This window comes from Lissotriton vulgaris, chromosome 1_1 (genome assembly GCF_964263255.1).
Source record: "Lissotriton vulgaris chromosome 1_1, aLisVul1.2, whole genome shotgun sequence".
Lineage (NCBI taxonomy): Eukaryota > Metazoa > Chordata > Amphibia > Caudata > Salamandridae > Lissotriton > Lissotriton vulgaris.
In genome coordinates this window covers 1,152,235,825-1,152,260,071 of record NC_141685.1, presented here as the reverse complement: position 1 = coordinate 1,152,260,071, position 24,247 = coordinate 1,152,235,825, and the positions used below count along the sequence as shown (strand labels likewise).

General features: G+C 48.6%; 1 protein-coding gene across 2 annotated transcripts in view; it reads left to right on the top strand.

Moving 5' to 3' along the window:
* Positions 1–24,247, top strand: part of SARNP (SAP domain containing ribonucleoprotein) — an 852,488-nt gene that overhangs the window by 387,582 nt on the left and 440,659 nt on the right. For both annotated transcript variants that reach the window (XR_015309775.1, XM_086964011.1), the window contains exons 5-7: positions 7,217–7,268; positions 9,872–9,945; positions 23,264–23,292. Coding sequence is in view for 1 of the 2 variants with exons in the window: in XM_086964011.1 (XP_086820137.1) it covers positions 7,217–7,268; positions 9,872–9,945; positions 23,264–23,292 (155 nt within the window). In the remaining variant the exon portion in view is untranslated. The remainder of the gene's footprint in view (positions 1–7,216; positions 7,269–9,871; positions 9,946–23,263; positions 23,293–24,247) is intronic.

The following is a 24,247-nucleotide window of genomic DNA, read 5'->3' as shown; positions in this document are numbered from 1 at the left end:
TGTTCTTGGTGTGAATACATTCTTTCTAACGAGTCTCCTGTGCTTCCGCTCACTGGTGGAAGACACACCTGTGTGCTCACTGTTCTTGGTGTGAATAAACTCGTTCTAACGAGTCTCCTGTGCTTCCGCTCACTGGTGGAAGACATGCCTGTGTGCTCACTATTCTTGGTGTGAATAAACTCGTTCTAACGAGTCTCCAGTGCTTTCACTCACTGGTGGAAGACACGACTGTGTGCTCACTGTTCTTGGTGTGAATAAACTTGTTCTAATGACACTGCTGTACCTCCGCTCGGGGGTGGAAGACACGCCTGTGTGCTCACTGTTCTTGGTGTGAATACATTCTTTCTAACGAGTCTCCTGTGCTTCCGCTCACTGGTGGAAGACACCTGTGTGCTCACTGTTCTTGGTGTGAATAAACTCGTTCTAACGAGTCTCCTGTGCTTCCGCTCACTGGTGGAAGACATGCCTGTGTGCTCACTATTCTTGGTGTGAATAAACTCGTTCTAACGAGTCTCCAGTGCTTTCACTCACTGGTGGAAGACACGACTGTGTGCTCACTGTTCTTGGTGTGAATAAACTTGTTCTAATGACACTGCTGTACCTCCGCTCAGGGGTGGAAGACACGCCTGTGTGCTCACTGTTCTTGGTGTGAATAAACTTGTTCTAATGACACTGCTGTACCTCTACTCACTGGTGGAAGACACACCTGTGTGTCGCCTGCACTCGGTGTGAATACACCAGTCCTAGTGATACTCCAGTGCTTCTACTCACTGGTGGCAGACAGTGTTGTGTACTCGCTGCTCTTTGTGGGAGAAGTGTGGCTCAATGGTTAGAGCGGCAGACCCTGATGCAGAGGTCTAGCCCAGGACCAGGGTTCAATTCCCCGCCTCGGCTGGTCTTGGGCTCAAAAATTCCACAGACCTGATAATTCTTGCCTCGGTGCCTATTCCAATCACGGAGTCCCACGCTGCAACTCTGGGCAATAGCTTGCTTAATCTCCACAACGGCCCCCACAACGCTAAGGATGCCTGGCCTCCACCTTGGGGGTGCCCAGGAGTGGACACCTCACAGGGAAAGCTAGGATGGGTTCCACAGCGGTATTCGTACAAGCGCCTTGAGACCCTTGCGGGTGAGTAGTGCGTTATACAAGTATCAATTTACAATTTACCTCTCCTAATGATCCTCTATTTGAAAGAAGGGCACACCAGCGATTGCGGAATCCGAGCCTCATGCCAGACACCAAGAGCCTCAAATGTACATAATGTAAATTAATAAGCAAGCATTCTCCGGTGAGAGCCTGCAACGCGGTTCAGTTATTGGTAGGTGAGTGTGCCCACGCGCGAGAACAGTAGGTTTCCCAGTTGTCGATGGTTGAGACCCATTGACCCAGATTGGTCTTGCCCAAAGACTCCTATTTGTAACATGCCCTCCCATATCCAAATACCCAGACGTGTCCGAGTCCGGCATCGGTCCTGTGCTAACCTGCACCATGGTAGGCCTTAAAGGCGCCGCACAGCGCAAGTGCTTAGCGCCCCCAACTGCAGCACAAGAAAGGCACTAGTATATCCTTAAACTTCGCTTTCTTCTGCTCCTGCCTTGAAACAGATGCCTGCTACGAAGTGGTATGTCTAAAATCACGCTGAGCATCAGCTGAAACCCGATCCCTGATCTTTCCACTGTTAAACCCAGGTCGTGTGTATTTATTCCCAGGGCACCGCTCTCCTTTGGCATCTATGCCCTCTCCCGCCGCACGGTTTTATGGCCCTCATTTATGCTCACACCTGCAGTGACAGCTGCGAGAATGACTGCAGGCAGCGGCTTGTTAGAAGAATGGGCTGAAAAGTTAAATGACGCTTCGGGTCCCTCCTCCTCTATTAAACCGCTGTTAAACATCAGGATTCCCACAGGAAAGGAGGTCATTAAGGAAGGTGGAGGGTCCGTGACGCTTGATTGAGAGTGGGGTGGGGCTTGGACCCAGGACTGAGCGTGCGTGTGTGTGTGCGCGCCTGTGCCTCCGTGTGTGTGTGTGCGTGTGTGCGTGTGTTTATATAAAACCCTACAGGCCTGGCACTGTAGTCATGTGCACGTGTTCAGCAGTGCAGGTTATTAGGACCCTGCTCTGTCCCCGAGAGGAAGAGGCGGGTGTCCAGTAGGATAGCAGTAGTGTGAGACTCTCCAGCTCTCCTCATCAAGGCAGCAGAGATCTTCAGACCCTTGACCATATATCAGTATGCTACAGCACACGATAAAGAAATCTTTTACATTGCAAAGTAACATAGGAGCAAACATCGTCGTGGATGCTCTTCAAGGTACTATGATATAAGCAGCACATCCTCGGAGCGAGGAAGAAACGGATGGGAAAGGGATTTGTGCATAGATTGATACCACTTACTGGTTATGGGAAAAGTCCCTGGGTGTGATGTGTAGCTGGAAGCATGTCTTAATTAATGCCCCGAGTTTGTCTAGGTATGTTCCGCCCATAGAGTGGCTGGCTGTTCAGTGTGCGGGTGCAGAACTTGCACGGTGTCTAGCTCTTGCTCATGTGGGAGTTTGGTTCCGCAGTGCATTCTTTCTACCTGGTGAATGTCCGATTCAAAGTCAGGCATGCTCTTGCATGTGTGTGACCGGTGCGAAGTTGGATGCTATGCCCCCCCTGGTGAATGTCAGTTTTAGTAGTGGTGCGTCTCTGACTTAATGTTTGTCTGGTTGAAAGATGCTGATTACCTTGAATGCATTCCTGGTCCTGCACTCCTGGTCCGTAGATGGTGGTGGGGTGCATATGTACTTTAGGGATGGTGCCATCCTGTACTCATGCATGATTATTTCAGAGATGCATTAGACACATGTGAGTCACAGGTTTGTGTAGGTATGTGTTTGTCCATATTGCATCTACCACAACAAAAGGGGGTCCGGCGAGATTGCAACTGTTATAAATGAAGAACTAGCTACAAAGGGGTATTCCTTTGAAAGGACAAATAAAAAACCCACCAGAGATGGCATTCTTCATCATTGGGATTCTCCTCATACCATAATACCTAGTCACGGTACAGGTGCCAACCCCCTCAATGAGAGGGAGGCACTCACAGATGGTTTAATGTAGAGGAGCAGTATGCTAAATATCACAGTGATGACCTCATGGTAGTGAGGGCAGCAGAGCAAGTGAAGGGGATAGAAAACTAGCTACAGGTACGCAATATCCCTTTTTTATGCGCCCCTGGGCCAGGATTAAAAACAAGGCACTTGCAGGGAACCCGCAGTATGTGTTCGTATGCGGTCGACATGTTTCAGCTTTATGACCCTCACGCAGAAGTGTAGGGGCTCTCTTCAGGACCTACTCAAAAGTGCTGCTGCTCATTGCGATTAATGAAATAAGTTGTGTGAAAGTGTGTAAGAGTATCAAATATACGAAACCATCCAGTGATCCGATTAAGTCATCATAAAGTGGTGGATTCACTGGAGTACCCACTGATGTCTGGCAGCATGACTCAACTCACCCTGGCGTGTGGCTCAGTCTCACTGTCCTGGTAACTGAGACAGCCGACAAGACACTCCGTAACAGAGGTAATTTATCCTTTGAAACGGATACCCCTTTGTTACTAGGTCTTCATTTATAACAGTTGGGTTTTTTCTCAGACCCATAGGGGTTTCTTGTTGGTAGTAGACTTGTCCCTATTGCACCTGTTCATAGTGCGATGGTGGAATTTACAGTATGTATCCTCACTGCCCAGGTGAATGTCTGATTCAGAAATGCATCCCTCATCCACAATTGCAGGTCTTGCTTCCTTCCATCCTGTTGTTCTGCTTAGGTGCATGTCTTGTTCAGTGATGCTGCACTTCATATTCATGTGTATGTCCTTGTTCACAAATGCTAGTGCTTGTCTGAGTTATTATTCAGAAAAGGCGGTGGTAATGGACAGAGTATCTGAATTAAGCAGAACACTCCTACCCAGTCAACAGATCAGGGCTTGATCCATCACCGTTTTTTAGCTCACTACACCATCCCAGCTCAGAACCTGGCTACACGCAAATTAGTCTGTCCCTGGCCCAGTGCATCATGGGAACAGGGCAGACCAAACTACCAAGCCAATTCTTTTACTGGAAAGGAAACAAGCTTCCGGGGACCGGTTTCTGGCATTACAGCCGTCTTCGGCCCAGTAAAAGAATTGGCTTGGTAGTTTGGTCTGTCCATCTAGACAGATCTCTGATCTGTCTTGTTCTAACCTACGCCTGCCTACTCGAGATCATAAACTTTAAGCAGAATATCTCAGAATCAACAGCCCATTTTAGTAACCAGCTTAGTGGACTATGACATTAAGTCGTACCATAAAGGGGCCTGAAGAGCTGCTCAAAGCTGCCAGCTTACTGAAAATTAGAAACTGCACACCCGTCTCTCTCACTTCCTCATCCATCATACTGCTAAATACTGTTTCCCGTAACATGTTAGCCTCTCCTCGGTGGTCCTCACACACATGTGAACACTTCCCATACAGGTTCAAAACAAAGTCAACACCCGATCCAACCATACACCCTTCATGATATAGCATTCTACCTCTGTAGGCAAGTGCTTCAGCGTCTCACCTAGGGGCAGTAATAACTATGTATATGTTGCAATACTATACAGCATTGGTGCATGTTTGGTATAGAGGTGCTGCCCTTGTTCCCGGGTGCACAGGGATACCCTTTTGGGTGATTAGTACGCTATACAAATCAACATTACATAAGATGTAGCTCACAGTTGGTGCCGGGGTACATGTTCGGATTTGAGACGCTGCTCTCACACCCAGATGCTTGACTGCTTCAAAGATGCTGCCTGCAAGCCTCGTTAGACAATGCTGCTTTTATACACAGGTGTATGTCTGCTTCAGAGAAGTTGCCTGCTGTGCCCCTGAGAGCATACTTGAGCAGGATTGGGTACCGGATGTCTCGTTCTGGATGCACCCATTTAGCTCTGTGATAAGACCAGGTCTCATTGAGCTGTTCGTGGGAGTGCGAGCGGAGAAGAAAGCTTGCATTTTGTGTAATTGTCTGCTCTTCCGTATATATTTGTTAATACTTGCATGAGAGGGCTACTGTAGTTCGAGAAAACATCTGCCTCTCATTGTCCTATGGTTTCTGCAAAGATACTTGGAGCGATGGATAAACATCACCTTTTCAAGCTGCACCTTGGCACCTTTTTGAAGGATACCCTACTACTTACTCATTGGCACAGATATGTAGGAAATACAAGAGTTACCCAATCTCCCTGAAAGGAACCTCTGTAAATATTTTGGCATAGATGGCGTATTGTCATTGTGCTTAACGGGATACACCAGCATGTGCAGTTCTGGCCAGGCCGATAGATCCCAGGGGACATGCACAATATGAGGACGCCTGCCTCTAGCCTGGGACAGAGAGCAAGAGAGAAAAAATCCCTTATGAAAGGTACCAAGAAGTGGGCATTCAGAAGGTTGTCAGGGGCATCCCATGAGTGTGTATTAAGAAGGCTACCAGGGCATTCCTCAAGCACCCATTTTCAGAGCTACCGAGAGCATCTCACAAGCATACATACAGTAAGGTGCCAAGGACTTCCACGTGCCTATACCCTGAGGACTGCCAGGGGCTTCTCTCAAGGTCCTTCTAAAGGTTTCAGAAGTGCATGTTTAGAAGGATGCCACTGTGGCATCCTACAAGTCTCCATTTTGAAGCCGGGCTACGCTACAATGGAGATGCCCTACCCAGTAACCCTAGGCAAAGGTTTGACCTTGCTGAGAGTTATATATGGGGCAACAGACTGCGTGATGCATGACATTTTGCGTATTGGCTAGATATACAGTAGGCATACAGGTGCTAATATATAAGAATGTGGTGACAGATCATGTTTAGTGCATGCAGACACTGCTTGCATGTACTAGAGGGCAACCTTAGCGGAATTTTTGGGGACAGGGAGCTAAGTAATGTAAGGGAGGGATGACGGAATACGCATGGTGCATGCTGCTACGGGCTGCATGTACAAGAGAGCAGCAGCGCTGGCGTGAATACATGGGCATAGACATGCTAATGTACGATGTGATGCAAGAGAGCATAGAGGGATGGTGAATGTGACCCTATACCAGATGAGTGTAACTGTAGCAGGGTCGTTTCAGATAGCGTGTCATACATGTCCCTGTGTGCTTGGGATGGCTGCTATGAAATATTTCAGAAAGGCGAGCTAACAGCCGTGCTCTAGTATAGGCATGGCACATATGTACATCAGTGCAGAGAGTAACCGTCTCTGGTACGCTGCAGTCTGTAAACTTGAGGTTCTCTATTTAATTGTGTTCTCGTGGAAGCTGCCTCTCCGCAGTACCGCTCTCTCCCTATTGCAGCCTCCATGTTTAGCGGGCTGCTAGTCGTTTCCCATGGGAGGGGTGACTGGACGGCCCCGCTGGCCTCAGGATGAGCCAAGGTTCCCTTTGAACCGTTGGCCTTGTCCATAACGAGCGGCAGTAACAAGTGTTCTCGCCTCAGGTGCTCTGTACTAGCCCGTGCAGAATTACTTCCTGTGCAAATAGCTGTTAAACCATTACTGCGTTTGCAAACACTCCAGCTTTTTTCTGTAGTGCTGGGTCCCGGGACGGAAACATCACCGCCCCCGTTTTATGGGAAGCTTTAAGTATCTTCGCACCATTTCATTAACAAACTGTCCAGCGTGGGAAGCAGTTTGCAAACCCCATGAAACCCGACTTTTATCACCATCCTTTCAGAAAATGTTGTAGTCGCTTAATGTGTCCACCTGGACACATCTGCAAAGGCCCATTTTAAATACCAGAACAATCTGTGGCGCCTATTCGAAGAGGTCAGTGTTGTCCCATGGAAGTCGGCTTTTGTTGCACTAACGCCGCTCTCCCAGCATGTTCCTCTTTATGAAGTGAAGTGTGGTATGCAAACATCTCTTCAAAGTCCACCCAGCACCTCCCATTAGAGGAGCAGTTCTGGTCCCTACGGCCTGAGGCATACTATTCTTGCAGCCTTGACGTTGCCCTGTTGATAATACAGAATCATGTATATTGTTTATACTGTACCTGGAAGTGTTGTTGTATTGCAATTTTAGAATGAATAAACCGCAAAAAAAACTGTTGACCGTCACCTAAGCCACACCAATTGCTTATTGATTATGTGCAAGCTCATGTTTACCAGCAATAATGTTGATTCTCTGTTTCAGTGAGTGCCTAAACAGTTTTATTGTACATTTCTTTAGGGAAAGTGACAAAAAAGTGGTGAAGATTTTGACCGGACTGCCGCTGAATGAGGTACAAAGCACTTATGGAAACGAGGAAATGAACAATGTTAAAAGAATGTGTGGAATGGAGGGACCGCCATTGTAGGAGTGGTGGCGAGATGGCGCCCTGCATTCTTTGTAGCTTGGGGTACTTGTTCACGTGTTAGAATAGGCGAGCTCAAGTTAGACCTTGGTGTGGCTCCTGAACCTTTCCCAGTTAGGCATGCCAACCCTGTGAGGGGAGGGTTTTTCTTTTTTCCGCGCTCCTGGTCTGCAACATCACTGGTACGACAAGTTGTGGTGTTTGTGAGCCTGGCATCAGCCACTCTGTGAACGGACTGAACCATGTGACTGGTTTTTTGCAAAGTACAGAGCAAGTCATCCAGTGGGCTATCTGCGTCCTGGGCCTAAGGTGGCATGCCTGCTGAATGTGCAAAGCATACGTGTAACGACGATGACAGGAGGCCAGTCAGTCAAAATCTTTATTCGATTTAGTTAAAAATCATACAAAGAGATAAAAACATTTCATACATTTTAAAATATATACAATACAATTATTTACAGATCATGTACAATGGCAAGCAAATCAGAGCATACGTGGGATCAATAAAAGATAGTTCATTTAGTAAAACACCAGGGTCTCGCATCTTATTTAACACAGTTTTACAGGGGTCATTGATCTAATGAATATGTTTTTTGATTCTAGCTGCAGCCACCAAGAAGTTAGCCGTACAAAAAGTAGTACGTAGGTTAGTTAATAATTGTAAGTAGAGCAGGGCTGGTCTCACTTGTGTGAAGCCAGCCTCCTTCAAAACCGGTACCAGGTATTTTTTTCTTGGCTCTAAATAAAACCCGCAAAACATAACAAAGTGCATAGTGTCTTGAGTGGAAAAATGATCACAACTACAGGGGTGGGCTAGTTCAGGTTTTTCCCATGTTTTAAAATTCCCCAAATAAAAATGTAACAAATTAAACCTGAACTTAATTAGAAGGAACCTGTGAAATGGGATAGTGACGAAACCAAGGTAAGGTGCTAATGCAAATGAATTAACAATTAAATAGTGTTTCCTCACCGCTGGTTTCGCTAGTTCCTTTTCCTCACGACGTGCTCTTGCCCTCACCATAAATTGCTTTTTAACGATGTCGATATCCTGGATCTTGATGTCTTTAGGGGAGGTAAAGAGCTCTGGACGTCCCATATCTGAGAAAGCCTTCATCAGATAGGCCAACCATGGAATCCTTTTAAAGTGATCTAAAGACAAAACATCAGCCATGATCTTATGGTTGAGTGGCAGATCTTCATTAAGCAAGTCTTCAGCCAAAAGATCAGGGGTGCCATGTTCAGCCCATCAGTGAGGAAGTCTAAACCCACCTCCATGTATATGGAATAAGTCTGTGTAGACTGAGGAACAGACAGGAGTGTCCGTATGAATCTGTTCACCGCTTTCTGAATTGGTTCCAGATTTACATAACCCCAAAGGGGTGAACCATATGAGGCTGGGGCAACTGGTTTACTTTTATAGATTTTCAGAAGCGCTTCCATGGGTCTAGCACCTAACCTGCCCGCAAAACCCATAAGTGCTGCCGATGACCTAATCACCGCCAACCTCTTTGCCCTCACCTGAGGTCCCCAGGATCCTCTCTGATCAAAGAGAACGCCCAGGTAGGGGAAAGTGGAGAATCTGGAAACAACCTCACCCTTACACACAAAAGTATTTGTTTTCCCCTTGTAACTTTGTCGGCCCACAACAATAGTATGTGACTTATTTGTATTGATTTTTAGGTCTAGCTGGTCCATAAATGTACCAAAGGCATTTAGTAAACGTTGAAGGCAGACGCCAGTGCGCGCTATCAACACGGCGTCGTCCGCGTACAGGAGCGCGGGGATCTTAACTGCTCCTGCACGTGGAACGTCGCCCTCGACCTCCTCCAGATAGGCGCCCAGTCCGTTAATGTAGATGGTAAAAAGCAGGGGGGCTAGTATACAGCCCTGCCTACCCCCCCGCATGGACTTGAAGAGGGACGTACACCTTCCTTCATTGGTGACCCGCACCGCAGCAAAGAGCTCTTGGTGTAGAGACACCATGAACTTGACCAATGCTTCATCTATCCCTACCTTCAGCAGGGTCAGCCATAACTTAGACCTGTTCACCAAGTCGAAGGCCAAGGAGAGGTCCGATGACAGGTGGCAAACAGCATGCGATCCTTTAGGACCTCCTGAAAGCCTAGACTGAGCTCACCTTTGGAAAACAAATGCTCCTAAAGAAACAGGTATTGTGCGGAAGTCTTCCAGTAAGTGACGAGCAGAAAATTCATCAGGTTTCAGGTGATACCAGTAAGCAGGAATGCACTGTCATATCACCCTAATTGGCCCAGATAATTAGCGGGGAGGGGTCTGTACGGTGGTCTCTCTCTTACTGCTGGCTCTTCACTTGATCCTGTCCCTGTAGAACATTTTAATGACCATTTTTGTCACCATAAACTCACTGCGAGTCAGAGAGAGCGCTTGTTCACAACTGGTTTGCTGCATGCTATTAGATCTCCAACGCTCCCTTTTGAGTGGGGCCCTTGTTGTCTGTAATCGTATTGCTTTCTTTTGAGGTGGTCCCCAGTAATATATGATTTTCCTTTTAGAGACTACAGAAAAGAGCAGAGAGGTTTAATGTGGCCTCGAGTTTGGAGAGTAAGAAAGCGGCTCGTGCGGCACGGTAAGTGCTTTCAATTTACCCCCCACCTAAACTAATGTGTTAAAAAAAGAACTCCACTTTGCACACTGTCAATTTAACAAGTGCAACACAAGTGGTAAATTGCAAAATGAAAGCGTTCTGTAAAGTAAATAGTGCATAAGATCTGTAAGGGATATCAAGTAATCTGAGAGACCAGCATCTTAAGCGAAGAATTTTTGCCCATTCTGTGTTAAAGCTTTCCTCAAAATGAGCCGCTGCATTATATTGATTTTGAAGCCCCACTGTGCAAAATTTTAACACCTGCTTCCGTTCAACAAAGTTAGTCAAAAATACATTTTAAACCATCTGAGCTAAGGGTAGCAGGTTTCTTTAGAAGCCACTTCCTTTTCTATGGGCTGCCAGACTTCTTTTGTGCATTAACACTTTGTGCCTGACTTTGAGATGACCTGTATCATGGTGTGTCCATCGTGATGTCTCATGATGGGCCTGAACATACCATTGAAGCATTTGCTTGAGCCATAGTAGTCCATGCTTGCTGCAAAATTTGGGTCCATATTTACTTTGAGTGCACATAAGGGTTGGTATATTCACTGTACTAGGTACACCATGTGAGTTGGGAAGAATAGCATTGTCTCTGCTAGTTGCGTTCTGTGACGCTAGCCAACTTACAGCACCTTTGAAGGGTGCATTGTGGGATGTTGACCAGCATACAGTTGTCTGTGCTAGTTTATGAGATGTTGACTAGCTTACTACATGTGACATTGACATTAGCAAGTAATGTTGATAAGGACACAACAGTTGTGCTCGGTTCAATTTGTGTTATTGACTATCGTACATCATCTGGCTTAGTAAGTGATGTTGACCAGGGGTCCACTACCTGTGCTTGTTAAGGGATGCCTACCAGTGTGCACAGCATTTGTGTTTAGTAAGTGATGTTGACCAGCATGCAGAACCTGTTTGGTTAAGTGATTTTGACCTGCATACAGCACTTGGGCTTGGTACATTCTGTGATGCTGGTAAGCTGTGACTTTGCTGGCTTTTTTACATTCTGTATTTGGGTGCATGTTTACTCCTGTGTTCAGTTTGTTCACAAGTATTCTCTCCCCTTTTGTTGGTGCATTGTAGGAGAATGGATAGTTTGCATTGCCCCGTGCTTGGTTCATTGTGATGTTAGTGAGTGCTGCTCGTCTGGGCTCAAGTCCAGTGTGATGGTGGGAAAGGTAGACTCTCATGAGCTTTATACATATACTGTGGTATTGGCATAATTTGACTTCTCCTGTCCTTGGTCTATTCTGTGATGTTGAACAACTTGTGCTCTCATGTACTTGGTACACATTCAAGTTAGCTAACATGTGATCCCCTGTATTTGGAACATTCTGAAACGTTTAGCGGGCACGCGGAATATTCTGCAAGATTTCCCAGTGAATAGCTCCTGTAATGCATTTCTGTGATGCATTTCTCTGTATACGGTACATTCGCTGATTTTATTTTTTTGCAAGTGTTCACATTTATATGCTTAGTCTATTTTTGTGTTTGGTAGCTTGTTCTTAAGGAATTAGTTTGATATTGGTGAACTGAACGTTCGCTCCCTTTTTAGGTCTCGCCTACGCAGCGTGCATGCGCTGCATAGGAAAAGACCTTTAGCTATCGATTCCATTTTACTGCCAAAAACGTGCACGCATTGCATTGCTTTCAATGGCAACGCGTGCACGTTTGGCGATTCCCTTGTGAGAGTGAGCTTTGAAACCATCTGTTTGTAATAACAGATGGTTTGAAAGCTCACTCCCGCAAGGGAACAGGCACAGGCCCCCTCCTCTCTCCCCTCCCCCTGCTCCCTCCTCCTCAAACTTCCAGCGCATGTTTGTTTGGGAACTGAATGCCTAGTGCCCCAGGGAGGGGCTCGCTGCCCCTCCCTATTGTGTGCCCAGGGAAGCATTAAGGGCGCCCCGACACACACACACACGCACGCCACTAATACATCTTGGAGCCGAGCACCCGAGGCAGCATTACTTAAGCACGCAGTGAAGGTAAAAAGCCAAGCTCAGTCCCCTCTGCGCACTTACCTGCAGCCCTGTGATGTCTGTCCAGTCCACACCGCCACCGTGACCAGCAGGACACCGGCATGCCAACCCTGCCCAGAATCCAGCCTCTTCCTGCCGAGGTGCGTTCTTCTCAAGGTGCAGCTGATCCGAGGTCGGCAATGGAGCATCCGTAATACGGCACAGGGACCCTAAAATGTCCCTCCTTTCACCGGCGGAGACGTAGCCGAGGTAGTTTCTTTTGCTCTGCCCTTTTGTATTTTACAGGACTGCTGGCCGGTACTGCGTGAGTATTAGCGCTTTTTCATTTTGAAAGGTAGAGAACTGGCACCTCTTAAGAAAAATGTAATGCATTTAATTGAAGTACCGGCACTTCTTAAAAAGTTCCATATTTCCATTTCAAGCACTAGTTAGGACTACAGTAATGACTTCTGCCCTTTTGCCAGACTCTAACATGGATGCGCCTGTCAGCCCCAAACTGAAATGTTAGTTGTGCGAGTTGCGCACACAAAAGTTTTTTTTTTTTAGGCACTACGGAGTCGCTCGAGAACACAGAACATGTCAGTTCAACCGATGACCTTATCGGTATTGAAATGTGTTGGGAGAAACGGAGCGTGTAACACATTTTAAAGGGAGAACAGCGTTCTGAAGTACTGCAGAAAATCTTTGAGATCTTAACAGATTCCCGCAATTAATGAAATAAGCACCAATTACAACAGAGCGCATTGCTCTCATTTTTAAAGTTATATATTGTTGCAACTTTTCTCTTTTTCATTCACATCAGAAAAGCGGGTTCACTGCACAACTACGTCATAATTCACGTTGATAACTGAAACCATAGTCTCAATTTTTTTTTTGAAGTTTAAAAGCAGGTTCTACTTTCACAATACCGTAGAAATGTCTCATGCCCTGCAGCACAACTCGCAAAATCCCACATCTTTTGTGGCATCCTCAAATGGTGGTTTGCTAGTGCGCATGAGAGACATTCATGACCTGTTTCTCAAAAACCTATGGAGGCTCTGCTTGCCACAGAAACCGAGCATTATGACCGGTCTCGCCAAGCAATAGGCATTATGACCCTAGAAAAAGAAAGGGTTTGTATTAGTTAATACGCTCTCATCTTCCACAAGCCACTGCACCTGTAATTGGTGGAAATTATCAACTACAACAAACAAAAAGATGGGGAGAGGGTCCGGGGGAATATTTACCGACCTCAGCACAGTTATGACCCCCCTGGGAAACTATGAAAAACAAAGAAAATAACTGTGGGTCTAGAATAATAAGAAAGCTATGTGTGTGGAGATGGTTATATATAGGCTTCTAAATGTAAGCAGACTACTGGACAATTACCATATGTGAGTAAGTGTCCATCAGTTACTCTTCCTATGCCGCCCAGTTCATCATGTGGTCTACTTCGCAGTAGGTAGTCCAGATTGGCCAACTCCAAAGTTGTTATTAGGAGATGGTTGGTAATGATGAAGTGATATGTAGGGTGATAGGTGGATGTTGTTAGTAACTGAAAGCAGTGCAAATGTGATATGTGATTAGTGATAAGGGAATGTGATAATAAAATTGGATAGTGAACGCAATATAACTTTATTCTGGAGTCTTGCACTTCCAACTATAAAAACAAATAGAGTGCAAAAAAGTCATATGGTTTTAACAAGCGACCACTGTGCCCTCGGCCTGGTTGCCCCCACGCTCCCCGCCTGCTGCCTGCCTCGTACCTGCCTGCCTGCTGACGCCGATCCAGTCCGGAGCCCCAGCCGCCGCAGGGCCGCCCGCCTGGTTTTTCGCGCCGGTTTTGCCGCGACCCCGCCCCCACGCCTGCCGATTGGACCACGCGCTACCCGCCTCCCTGCTGACCCGCCCTCCCGGCTCCCTTCTTATGACACCCCCTCAGCGACCGCGCAGCGGACGCGCGCAGCGGGAGCGCCGACTGAGCGCCGAAGGTGCGCCAAAGGTAAGCCCGTCTGCGCCCGTCCGTGCCTGGACCGCGCCCAGTGCCAGGACCCCTGGCCCCCGCAGATCTCAGCCCACCCGCCGGACGTACGACGCCGCCACCCTCAACGCACTCAACGACGGACGAGTCCCGGGATGCTACCGTGCCACCCCGAGACGCTCCCACGGACCCTTCTGCTGCACCGCCTGCAAGTTCACCTGCATCCGGACCTGCCTCGCACCTGCACCCGCCAAGCCGACCAACAGCAGCAACCACCTCAAGTGCATCCTGCTCAACACCCGCTCCGTCCACAGACACGCCATCGAACTCTGGAACCTCCTCGACACCACAGCTCCTGACGTCGCCTTCCTCACGGAAACTTGGATGAACGCCTCTTCAGCGCCCGCCATCGCCATCCCAGAGGGCTACAAGATCACCCGGAGGGACCGCACCGCCAACCAGATAGGAGGAGGCATCGCCATCATCCACAGGGACACCATCCGCATCACGACCAGCACAGACGACATCCTGACCACCGCCGAACACCTACACTTCCAGATCCACACCGACCTGAAGACCACCGTCAGAGGCACCCTGATCTACCGACCCCCGGGACCACGCACACGATTCAGCGAGGACATAGCCGACTTCGTCAGCCCGCATGCCCTCCCCTCCGCTGACTACATCCTCCTGGGGGACATCAACTTCCACCTGGAGAACAACAACGACCGCAACACCACCACCCTGCTCGACAACCTCGCCAACCTCGGACTCAAGCAGCTGGTGACCACCCCCACCCACCTCGCACAACACACTCGACGCCGTCTTCTCATCCAGCAAAGACATCGCCTTCAGCCACGCCACTGGACTCCACTGGACGGACCACAGCTGCGTCCACTTCACCTTCAGAAGAACGACGATCCACCACCACCAGCAACAGGTTGCCCGCAGAAGCTGGAGCAAGATCACAGCCGACCAGCTCGCCGCCTCCCTGAGCCAGCACCCTCCCGCCAGCTCAGCGAACCCCAGCCAGGCCGCCGACAACCTCACGAAGTGGATCAGCAACTGCGCGGACGAACTCGCCCCACTGAGGACCCCGCCCAGCAGACCCGGCAGCAAGAAGGCCCCATGGTTCACCGACGAACTCAAGAGCTCCAAGAAGAACTGCCGAGCCCTCGAGAAAGCCTGGAGAAGGGAGCCAACACCGGACAACATAACCACCCTCAAGCTTGCCACCCGGAAGCACCACCAACTGATCCGCGCCACCAAGAAAACTGCATTCAAGGACCGGCTGGACAACAACGCACACAACAGCAAGGAACTCTTCAACATCGTGAAAGAGCTCTCCAACCCCAACGCCGGAAACAACGACATCACCGCATCGCAAGAACTCTGCAACTCCCTCGCCTCCTACTTCCACAACAAGATCGCGGACATACACAACAGCTTCAACACCCAACCGACGAACGCCACGTCCGACACGACCGAACCAACGCCCCCCACCACCACCCTCCGCGCCTGGTCCCCGATCAGCACCGAAGACACCGTCCGCATGATGAACTCCATCCACTCCGGATCCCCGACCGACCCCTGCCCTCACCACGTCTTCAACAAGGCCGACGCTGTCATCGCACCCCACCTGCGGGACATCATCAACACCTCCTTCACCACCGCCACCTTCCCTGAGAGCTGGAAGCACGCCGAACTCAGCGCTCTACTCAAGAAACTAACAGCGGACCCCAACAAACTCAAGAATTACCGCCCCATCTCGCTGCTCCCGTTTCCGGCCAAAGTCATCGAGAAGACCGTCAACAAGCAACTGGCCGCCTTCCTCGAGACGAACGGATCCCTCGACCCCTCACAGTCTGGCTTCCGAGCCAACCACAGCACCGAGACCGCCCTCATCGCTGCCACCGATGACATCCGAACCCTGATGGACAACTGAGAAACAGCGGCCTTCATCCTCCTAGACCTCTCCGCGGCCTTTGACACCGTCTGCCACCGCACCCTAGTGCAGCGCCTCTACAACGTCGGAATCCAGGAGAAGGCACTGGAATGGATCATCTCCTTCCTCGACGGAAGGACCCAGAGAGTCCGCCTACCACCGTACAAATCAAAGGCCACCGAAGTCATCTGCGGCATACCCCAAGGATCCTCGCTGAGCCCAACCCTCTTCAACGTCTACATGAGCCCCCTCGCGGCCATCGCACGCCAACACAACCTGAACATCATCTCCTACGCCGACGATACCCAGCTGATCCTCTCCCTGACCAACGACCCCGCCGCCGCCAGAGCCAACCTTCACGAAGGAATGAAAGAGGTAGCCGAGTGGATGTCGACCAGCCGCCTGAAGCTGAACTCGGACAAGACGGAAGTCCTCATCTTGGGATCCTCGCCCTCCGCTTGGGACGACTCCTGGTGGCCCCCCGCCCTGGGAACCGCACCCAAACCGACAGACCACGCACGCAACCTGGGCTTCATCCTGGACTCCTCCCTCTCCATGACCAGGCAAGTCAACGCCGTCTCCTCGTCGTGCTTCAACATCCTGCGCATGCTACGGAAGATCTTCCGGTGGATCCCCACCGAGACCAGGAAGACTGTCACCCAGGCACTCGTCACCAGCCGACTGGACTACGGCAACGCCCTCTACGCCGGAACCACCGCCAAGCTCCAGAAGAGACTCCAACGGATCCAGAACGCCTCAGCCAGACTCCTCCTCGACGTCCCACGACACAGCCACATCTCCGGACACCTAAGAGACCTGCACTGGCTCCCGGTCAACAAGAGAATCACCTCCTCACCCACGCACACAAAGCCCTTCACGATCAAGGCCCGAGCTACCTCAACAACCGCATCAACTTCTACGCTCCCAAACGACACCTCCGATCAGCCAGTCACGCCCTCGCCGCCGTCCCCCGCATCCGAAGAGCGACAACAGGAGGAAGGTCCTTCTCCTACCTGGCCGCCAAGACCTGGAACTCCCTCCCGACCGACCTGCGCCTGACCCAAGACCACCTCGCCTTCAGGAAGAAGCTCAAGACCTGGCTGTTCGGGTAGTAGCAGCACCCCCCCCCCCCCCCCCACAACCCCCCCCCCCCCCTTAGCGCCTTGAGACCCTCTGGGTAAGTAGAGCGCTCTATAAATGTCTTTGATTGATTAATTGATTGAACAAATAAATACTGACTGGGTTAGCTGGTCGACATGTTTCTGCGGACATTTAAAGGTCCACATTGGTACCTGCCGCTTTCTCAGGACCCATAAACTTTATTGCTACTGCTCTTGTGAAAGATTAAAAAATATATTAGTGAACAAAACTGGTAAATGTCACCTGTTCACTTCTGGATTTCCTTCTAGGAAAATGGAAGAGTCCCAGATGTCGTATCGCCATAACACACACACATATACAGACATAAGAACAAAGATAGGATAACGTGCCATCATTAGTATGGGTTATCACCATAATTACTGGAATGTTGTTCTTATACAGCATTTCAAAATAATCATCAAAATGTCTTTGGCTCACCTTCAATCTAAGGGGAAACTCCATTTTAAGTTGATCTCATTCCATACTGCATCATCAAATATTTCTTCCCTTACCATTTGTCCGATGTAATATCCTCTTTCATGAATAAACACATTCTAGATGCCTCCATGCAATTTAAAAAAACAGGGGACTCCACTTTCATACAGATAATCATTCTTTTTTTTATTTTTTTTTTATTTTTGGAAGACCTTTATTGATAGTAAAGCAGTCACATAGCCAAAACAAAACGCCCAAAGGCTCACAATTGTAATACACAACAATATGGCAATGCGCGAAGAATCTATTACAGAGGTACTGAGGTCTAATTTTCAAAGTTAGGTTCTGAAGGATAAACGGTGTCAGGATGTAGCAAAACAGCACAACGGTTCCGGCAGTATAGGATCAGGAGAGACAAGCATACAATGCACTAAAAGTATCAGAACCACGCTGTCCACACTGGAGAAAACGTTTAAACCCAGAAGAAAAAGAAAAAAGGGATAGAAGGCCCATAGAACAAAAAAGAAAGAAACAAAAAACCCCACCCCCCACCCTGCACCCCTGCAGCTGGCTACGGCCTACCCCCCCCCCCTAGCAGTGTGCCTGTCGCCCCACTAAAACGAGTCCCGAAATATAGAAAGAAGAAAAGGGTCCTAACCTATAACTATAATAAAATAATGAGAAGCGGGGAGGAGCCCACCACCAGTCCCCCGGCATCATCCTCCCATAGTTCGATATTAACACAAATGTACAATCTGGTGACAAATAGCATTACTAGCAAACAAGTTACAGAGCACTAATTCGACACATTGCGTTATCCAAGGAAACAGCACGCCCCACAGCGGTATCGGTCAGCAACGAGGAAGCTACCAGTCTGCGAAAAGAAGCGTTCATCCCTGTCCCGTCTTCACCTTCCCACCACTGCTAACAAAGATAACCCAGGAAGACGTGAACGGTAGTCCAAAAGGGGAACATTGATTTAAGCACTCAACCATATCGTGTATACACAGGACCAATGTTATCATGCTGTGCCAAGAGTACACCACCCTCGTGGCACAGAGCGAAACCGATCCAGGGAAGATAGTCTCAAGGTCCAGACCCTTCCGGAGCGATCCCCGGGTAGCGGGAGACACGGTGCGGGGAGAGAACTCCCGTCGTGATTGCAGTCCATGGTTTTCACTTCTGCCCGGGCAATAACCATCAGCAGCAAGAGCTACCTCGGGGCCTGGGGTCTCTGAGCCATCACCGCTGCGCAAGCCCGCCATCTTGTCATAGTCAGACGTGGAACAAAGAATACCGCTGCAGTCCGGCGAGGCAGCCATTTTCCAGCATCCCTGAGCACTTATTATAACGTCCACCTTGCTGATCAGGGTTCGTGCAGAGTGCAACACATCGTGATGAAGGGAGTCAATAGCCGCCAATAGATCGCCATAGCCCTGAACACTTCCACGCTCTCTTCCGATCGAGTCCCCTTGCACCACACGTCCACGACCACTCCATGGCACAGGCTCCCCAAGGCTGCCCTCCATTATGCGCTTCGTGGTCACCAATGGAAACACCTCGAGTAATGTCGGGCTGCTGACAATAAGCATCAGGTCTACACCTCAAGAAAGAGCGGTAAACAGATCCGAAGAGTGGCCGTAGGCATTGTCCCTCAAACAAGCCGCCCTGCTCGATGTTGAAGGGGTAGAGAATTCGGGAACCTCCCGCTGCTAGCGGGGCTGTGTTCTGGCATCCCCCAGCAGTCGCAGTGTGGGTTCCTGCACTCATGCAATCCCTCCGGACAACTCACCAGGCACATTCAACTCTGTACCTGCAGTCCAGTGGGGCGCGCGTTCCAGATTCGGCCGCGTCTAGTGGAAATGGTCCGACCGGTTCCAAACAGCTGCTGACGCCCGGTGTTGTTCACCCGGCAGCCGGCCCCAGCGTCCACTCGAGGCCCCGGTCTCGGGTCCGCTGCGGGCTGCAAACTTCAGTCGGACATTACACCCGCTTGCAAGGGATCGCAAGCCTCAGAATTTCCCCGCGGGCCGCCGGAGCACATCGGCTTCCGCAATGTGCCTTCTAAAAACAGGATCGCCGGCAGGATAGACACAAAGAAGGAGATGGTCCCCGGAGCCGAGGGACTACACGTCCGACCCGGTCGCCATCTTGGCTCCTCCCCCAGATAATCATTCTTGATTCTTTTTCCAGGACTTTCTCATGTTAGATTTACTTCTCTTGTTCCTGATCAAACTCAAAGCAAGAACAAGCTACACCTCATCTACTAGGGTACAGGCATCTCCTCACATCAAGTCCTGCCTTTTTACATAACCGGATCCTTTAAAATCAATAGCCTTTCCCACCCTCTCAACCCCCCCTCCCCTCCTGTCTACCCTTTTTTATATATCATGGTGCACCTCAGCATTGAACCTATGCAGCCATATATTGGCGACATCACCATCCCAGGTAATGTCAGGGTGAATAAGCACTGCCCTTTTGATAAAATGTGTTTGGGGGATATGGTATAACAACAAAGGTAACAATGTACTTTCCAGGCCCCTACAGTTCACGTATGATTTTTTTCCAGGACAGCAGGGCACTTCTTAGCTTTACTAGACCATTCAGGCTTGCATACTCTGCGAATAGCCCAATTGGTGCAGTGTGCTTTTGGGTCAGCTCTTTGCTCTCGATACCAAATCTTCGCAGCGTACCAGGACACATCATTGAAGCATACTTGTCCCAGCAGATGGTTTCCTTGGAAAATAAAGGCCCGAATAGCCCTGTGGAACAGTTGAGGAAACTGGCATCCCGACTTCTGGAACAAATTAATGAGCAGAGATATTAAAGTCAAAAGGCAGAAAATCTTCCTATATTCGTCTGGAATAATATTGAACTACTTCTTCAGCTGGCAGAACTGTGTGTTTATCCCAATGTTCTAGGCACGTTCTCAAGTGCTAATTGGCCAAGCAAGAGTTCTTAATAAGGGAAACTAAATTAGTATTTGCTGGTGACCTTAACCAACCTTTAGGAAGCTCTTGCAGATCTCCACTTCCACTTTTACTCCAAAGTGAGGCCGTTTCTGTCCAATCTAGCACAATACTTCCCTGGGAGTGATTTGTGATCAAACATATAATATTGCACAAAAAATAATAAGACTACTACGATAAAGAGCTCTTCTGCTCCTCCCACATCCACCCAGAACCAACTAGCCCAGTCCACCCCATTTCAATGATATGTTGTTAATAGTTCTCATGGCAGTTGTTGGATTCACTGAATGCTCACTGGAGCCCTTTTGGAAAAGAGGTGTTTGTGTGCTATCTTTCGAAAAAACATATAATATGTTCAGGCATCAAATGTATATCAGACTCTCCTCTCTCAATGCTAATTGTAAAAGCTCCCTTAGAAGCAGAAAGTCAGTCAGAAGTTATGAACTGAAATGCCATCTTTGTCTGAAGTGTCAAAAGGATTTCAGCCACCATTTATGACATCACCCTTTAAATCAATACTTGAACATAACTTGTGCCACCCACTTCCACTACCAATGACATAGCACAACACCGTTGATAATTTCAACAAGCATTGGCATAGCCAAGAGGTTTCCCCTATGGGACCTTATAAGTGTTTAGCTATCCAGCACAATACCCTTGGTGCAACAACATCACCTAATGCATGGCTAAACATGTATAAGGTCCCAAAGGCGAGACCTGTTGGCTATGCCAGTGCTTGTCGTAGGTTTTGTAATAGTGGCAATCTTATACTACCTTTGAGCTTAGCATACTGTGATGTTGGGGAGGAACTTAATATGTTCCTCGTTGGTGTGAAGCATCTGCCACTCAGTGCATAATATATATACATTTGGTGATTTTGGAGCTTCTCTTACCCAGTCCTTAGTACATTTTGATGTTTGGGAGTGTGGTCCCCTAAATCTTCATATCTTTTGTGATGGTGGGTGTCACGTTTCTATGTGGTTGGTACACTGACCTATTGAGAATACATTTCCCTGGACTGTGCTTACTATAGTCTGATGTTGACCAGCACATAGTCTCTGCGTTTAATACTTTGCCAGGATTGGCGGAGCACGTGTTTCCTGTTATTTGTAGATTCTGTGAAGTTGTATATTCTCCTACTAGCAGCCCGTCCCGACGTTGTCCGGGAGCAATTAGGATCAAGGCCCCCGTCCGCCCCGACATTGTCCGTGGGTCCCTCGGACCCTTCCTCCATATATTGCAGTTTTATACCTCTGTTTACTTTGTGCGCTTTTGTAACCTGCACACGTAACTTTTTCCTCCTGTAATGCACCGTTTGGCTCACTTTTGTAATGCTCCGTTAGCTTCCTCTTGCTCGAGATTTTAATTTTTGCTTCATTTTTCCGCCGCTCACCGCTCCTAAATAAATAAATAAATAACCTACCTCATCCGCCGCTCACCGCTCCTCCCCGCCTGTTCGCCGCTCCTCCCCGCCTGTTTGCCGCTCCTCCCCGCCTGTTCGCCGCTCCTCCCCGCCTGTTTGCCGCTCCTCCCCGCCTGTTCGCCGCTCCTCCCCGCCTGTTTGCCGCTCCTCCCCGCCTGTTTGCCGCTCCTCCCCGCCTGTTCGCCGCTGCTCTCCGCCTGTTCGCCGCTGCTCTCCGCCTGTTCGCCGCTGCTCTCCGCCTGTTCGCCGCTGCTCTCCGCCTGTTCGCCGCTGCTCTCCGCCTGTTCGCCGCTGCTCTCCGCCTGTTCGCCGCTCCTCATAGTCTGTCCGCCGCTCCTCACCGCCTGCCCACCGCTCCTCCCCGCACCATGTCCGCCAGTCGTCCGCGCGCTCCGGACGCCGCTCCTCCCCGTGCGCCTCACGTCGGGCACGCAAGTCGCGGCCGGCGCTTCTTCCAAGGGACTACTTTTTTTCGGTAAATTTTTTAAATAACGTATATTTATTACGTTTATATAGCCTATGTCCATCTGCACACCCTGACGATTACAACAATGTATCGGGTGTGTGGATTGGCGCTGTGGTTCCCGAGTTTACCCGCCTCAAAGGTTCAAAGTTCTTCCTTTATAATAGTAGTATAGATATATGCTTGGTATATTCTGTCCCAATTCTACTCTCCCCTATGCCTGGTGAGCTCTGTATTATTAGATAATGTTTGCTCCTTTGAGTTAGTAGATTGACTACGGTTGGGAAGGGGTTATGCATTCGACGGTGCTTGGTTTATTCTGTTTGTTGGTGAGTATGTTCTCCCTTTTGCTTGATACTTTAAATGTATTTGCATTGCATGGACTTTCTTTTTTGGGATGATGCACCTGGTAAATGTTTTGATGGTGGAGATGATGCGCTCCCTTTTAGTTGGTACATTCTGTGAAGTTGAGGAGTGTTATTCCTTGTACTTGGAACATTCTCTTGTTCTTGGCCAGCCTGGAGTCCACTGTACGTGCTTCATTCTCTGAGGTCAAGGAGCATGTTCTCACTGTGAGATTGGACCATTTTGTGAATTTGGTCACAGTTGCTTCCCCTTTGCTTCACAGACGCAAACCACAGTCCTTACTTTGGTCAATGCTTTTCTCTTGCATGATGCCTTAGAGTCATGCCCTGTTTTAACCTCTCACCCTTTGCGGTAACTGAAGAAGGTAAATGTACCCTTAGTGCTACCATTTTCATCATTGAGGCATTTTCTTTAATATGTGCTCTGTGAACTGATAGTTCTGAGATCTCCGTAGTGTTTTATGTAGCAGACAAGCACACTGTTTTTGGGCCATGCCTCGCTGTATTTCATGTAATTTGTAACATGTGCACCACTTCAATTTGGGATGTTGTCTACTCCAGAGTTAATACACTGGAATCTATTGAATGTAATGTGACTTTTCTTTCTACCCCATGCAGGTTTGGAATATCTTCTGCTTCACCAAAAGGTAACAGTAGAAACTCCTAAGGGCAGTAAACTGTGTGTTGAAGGGGGAAGTACTGTTGGTCAAAATGTGCCCTTCTTTATCAGTCTTCAGAGAGATTTGGTGCTTGATCTCGCACTTGCTAAAGAAATTCACCCATAGCAAACACTTTTATAGATGTCTCTACCTCTGTACACATGAAGTTTCACTTTTATTTCCTGCAAGGTGCCCATCTGCACCTAAAGCCCTTTTCTCAAGTTTTGTTGGAAGTTTACCCATGTCTGCTGACAGTTTTCTTAAATATTGCAGATGATCCTTTCCTCTTTTAATAGGGAGAATAACTGTGCAAAAGTGCATTTTTAAGGCAGTTGATGCTATGGTGTGTAAATGTGAATTCAGTGACCATTGAAATACTGTTGAAAGTGGGGCCCTGATTTTTGGAATATGCTGCGTGTCTTCCCCTTGTGGACACATCAGTACTTAATGAAAAATAGAGAAAGCCATGTGGACAAAGGTTTTACACATAGCATGTAAGGTGGAGCAATTAATCCACTAGATCTGCTGCTGACCGCAGCAGTAAAAATGGCCCTAGCCAATTGGAAAGACACAAGTAAGACCTCATTCAAAGGCTGGTTCAACTGGATTACGCACCTCAGAGGTGCGGACAACATTGCTCTACAGAACTCACCCTGGAAACCAGCAACCAGAGGGATGTGGAAATCACTCAACACATACCTAGACTTCTACGAACCCCCATGAAACCAATTCGTCCCAGCGACACACCCCCTGACCCATTTAAGTGCGGTAAAAAGAATATAACTGAGCGCAATCAATATTGCGCTACAGATCAGTTGGACTGACGTGTCTCCCCATCTCGCCATAAGCAATCCAGTGATGTGGCGGCTTGGTCAGGCGTTTTTAGTCTCACAATTACAGAGCCTTTCTTGTGTCCTTCTTTTACCCCTTTCTCTCCTGCTTT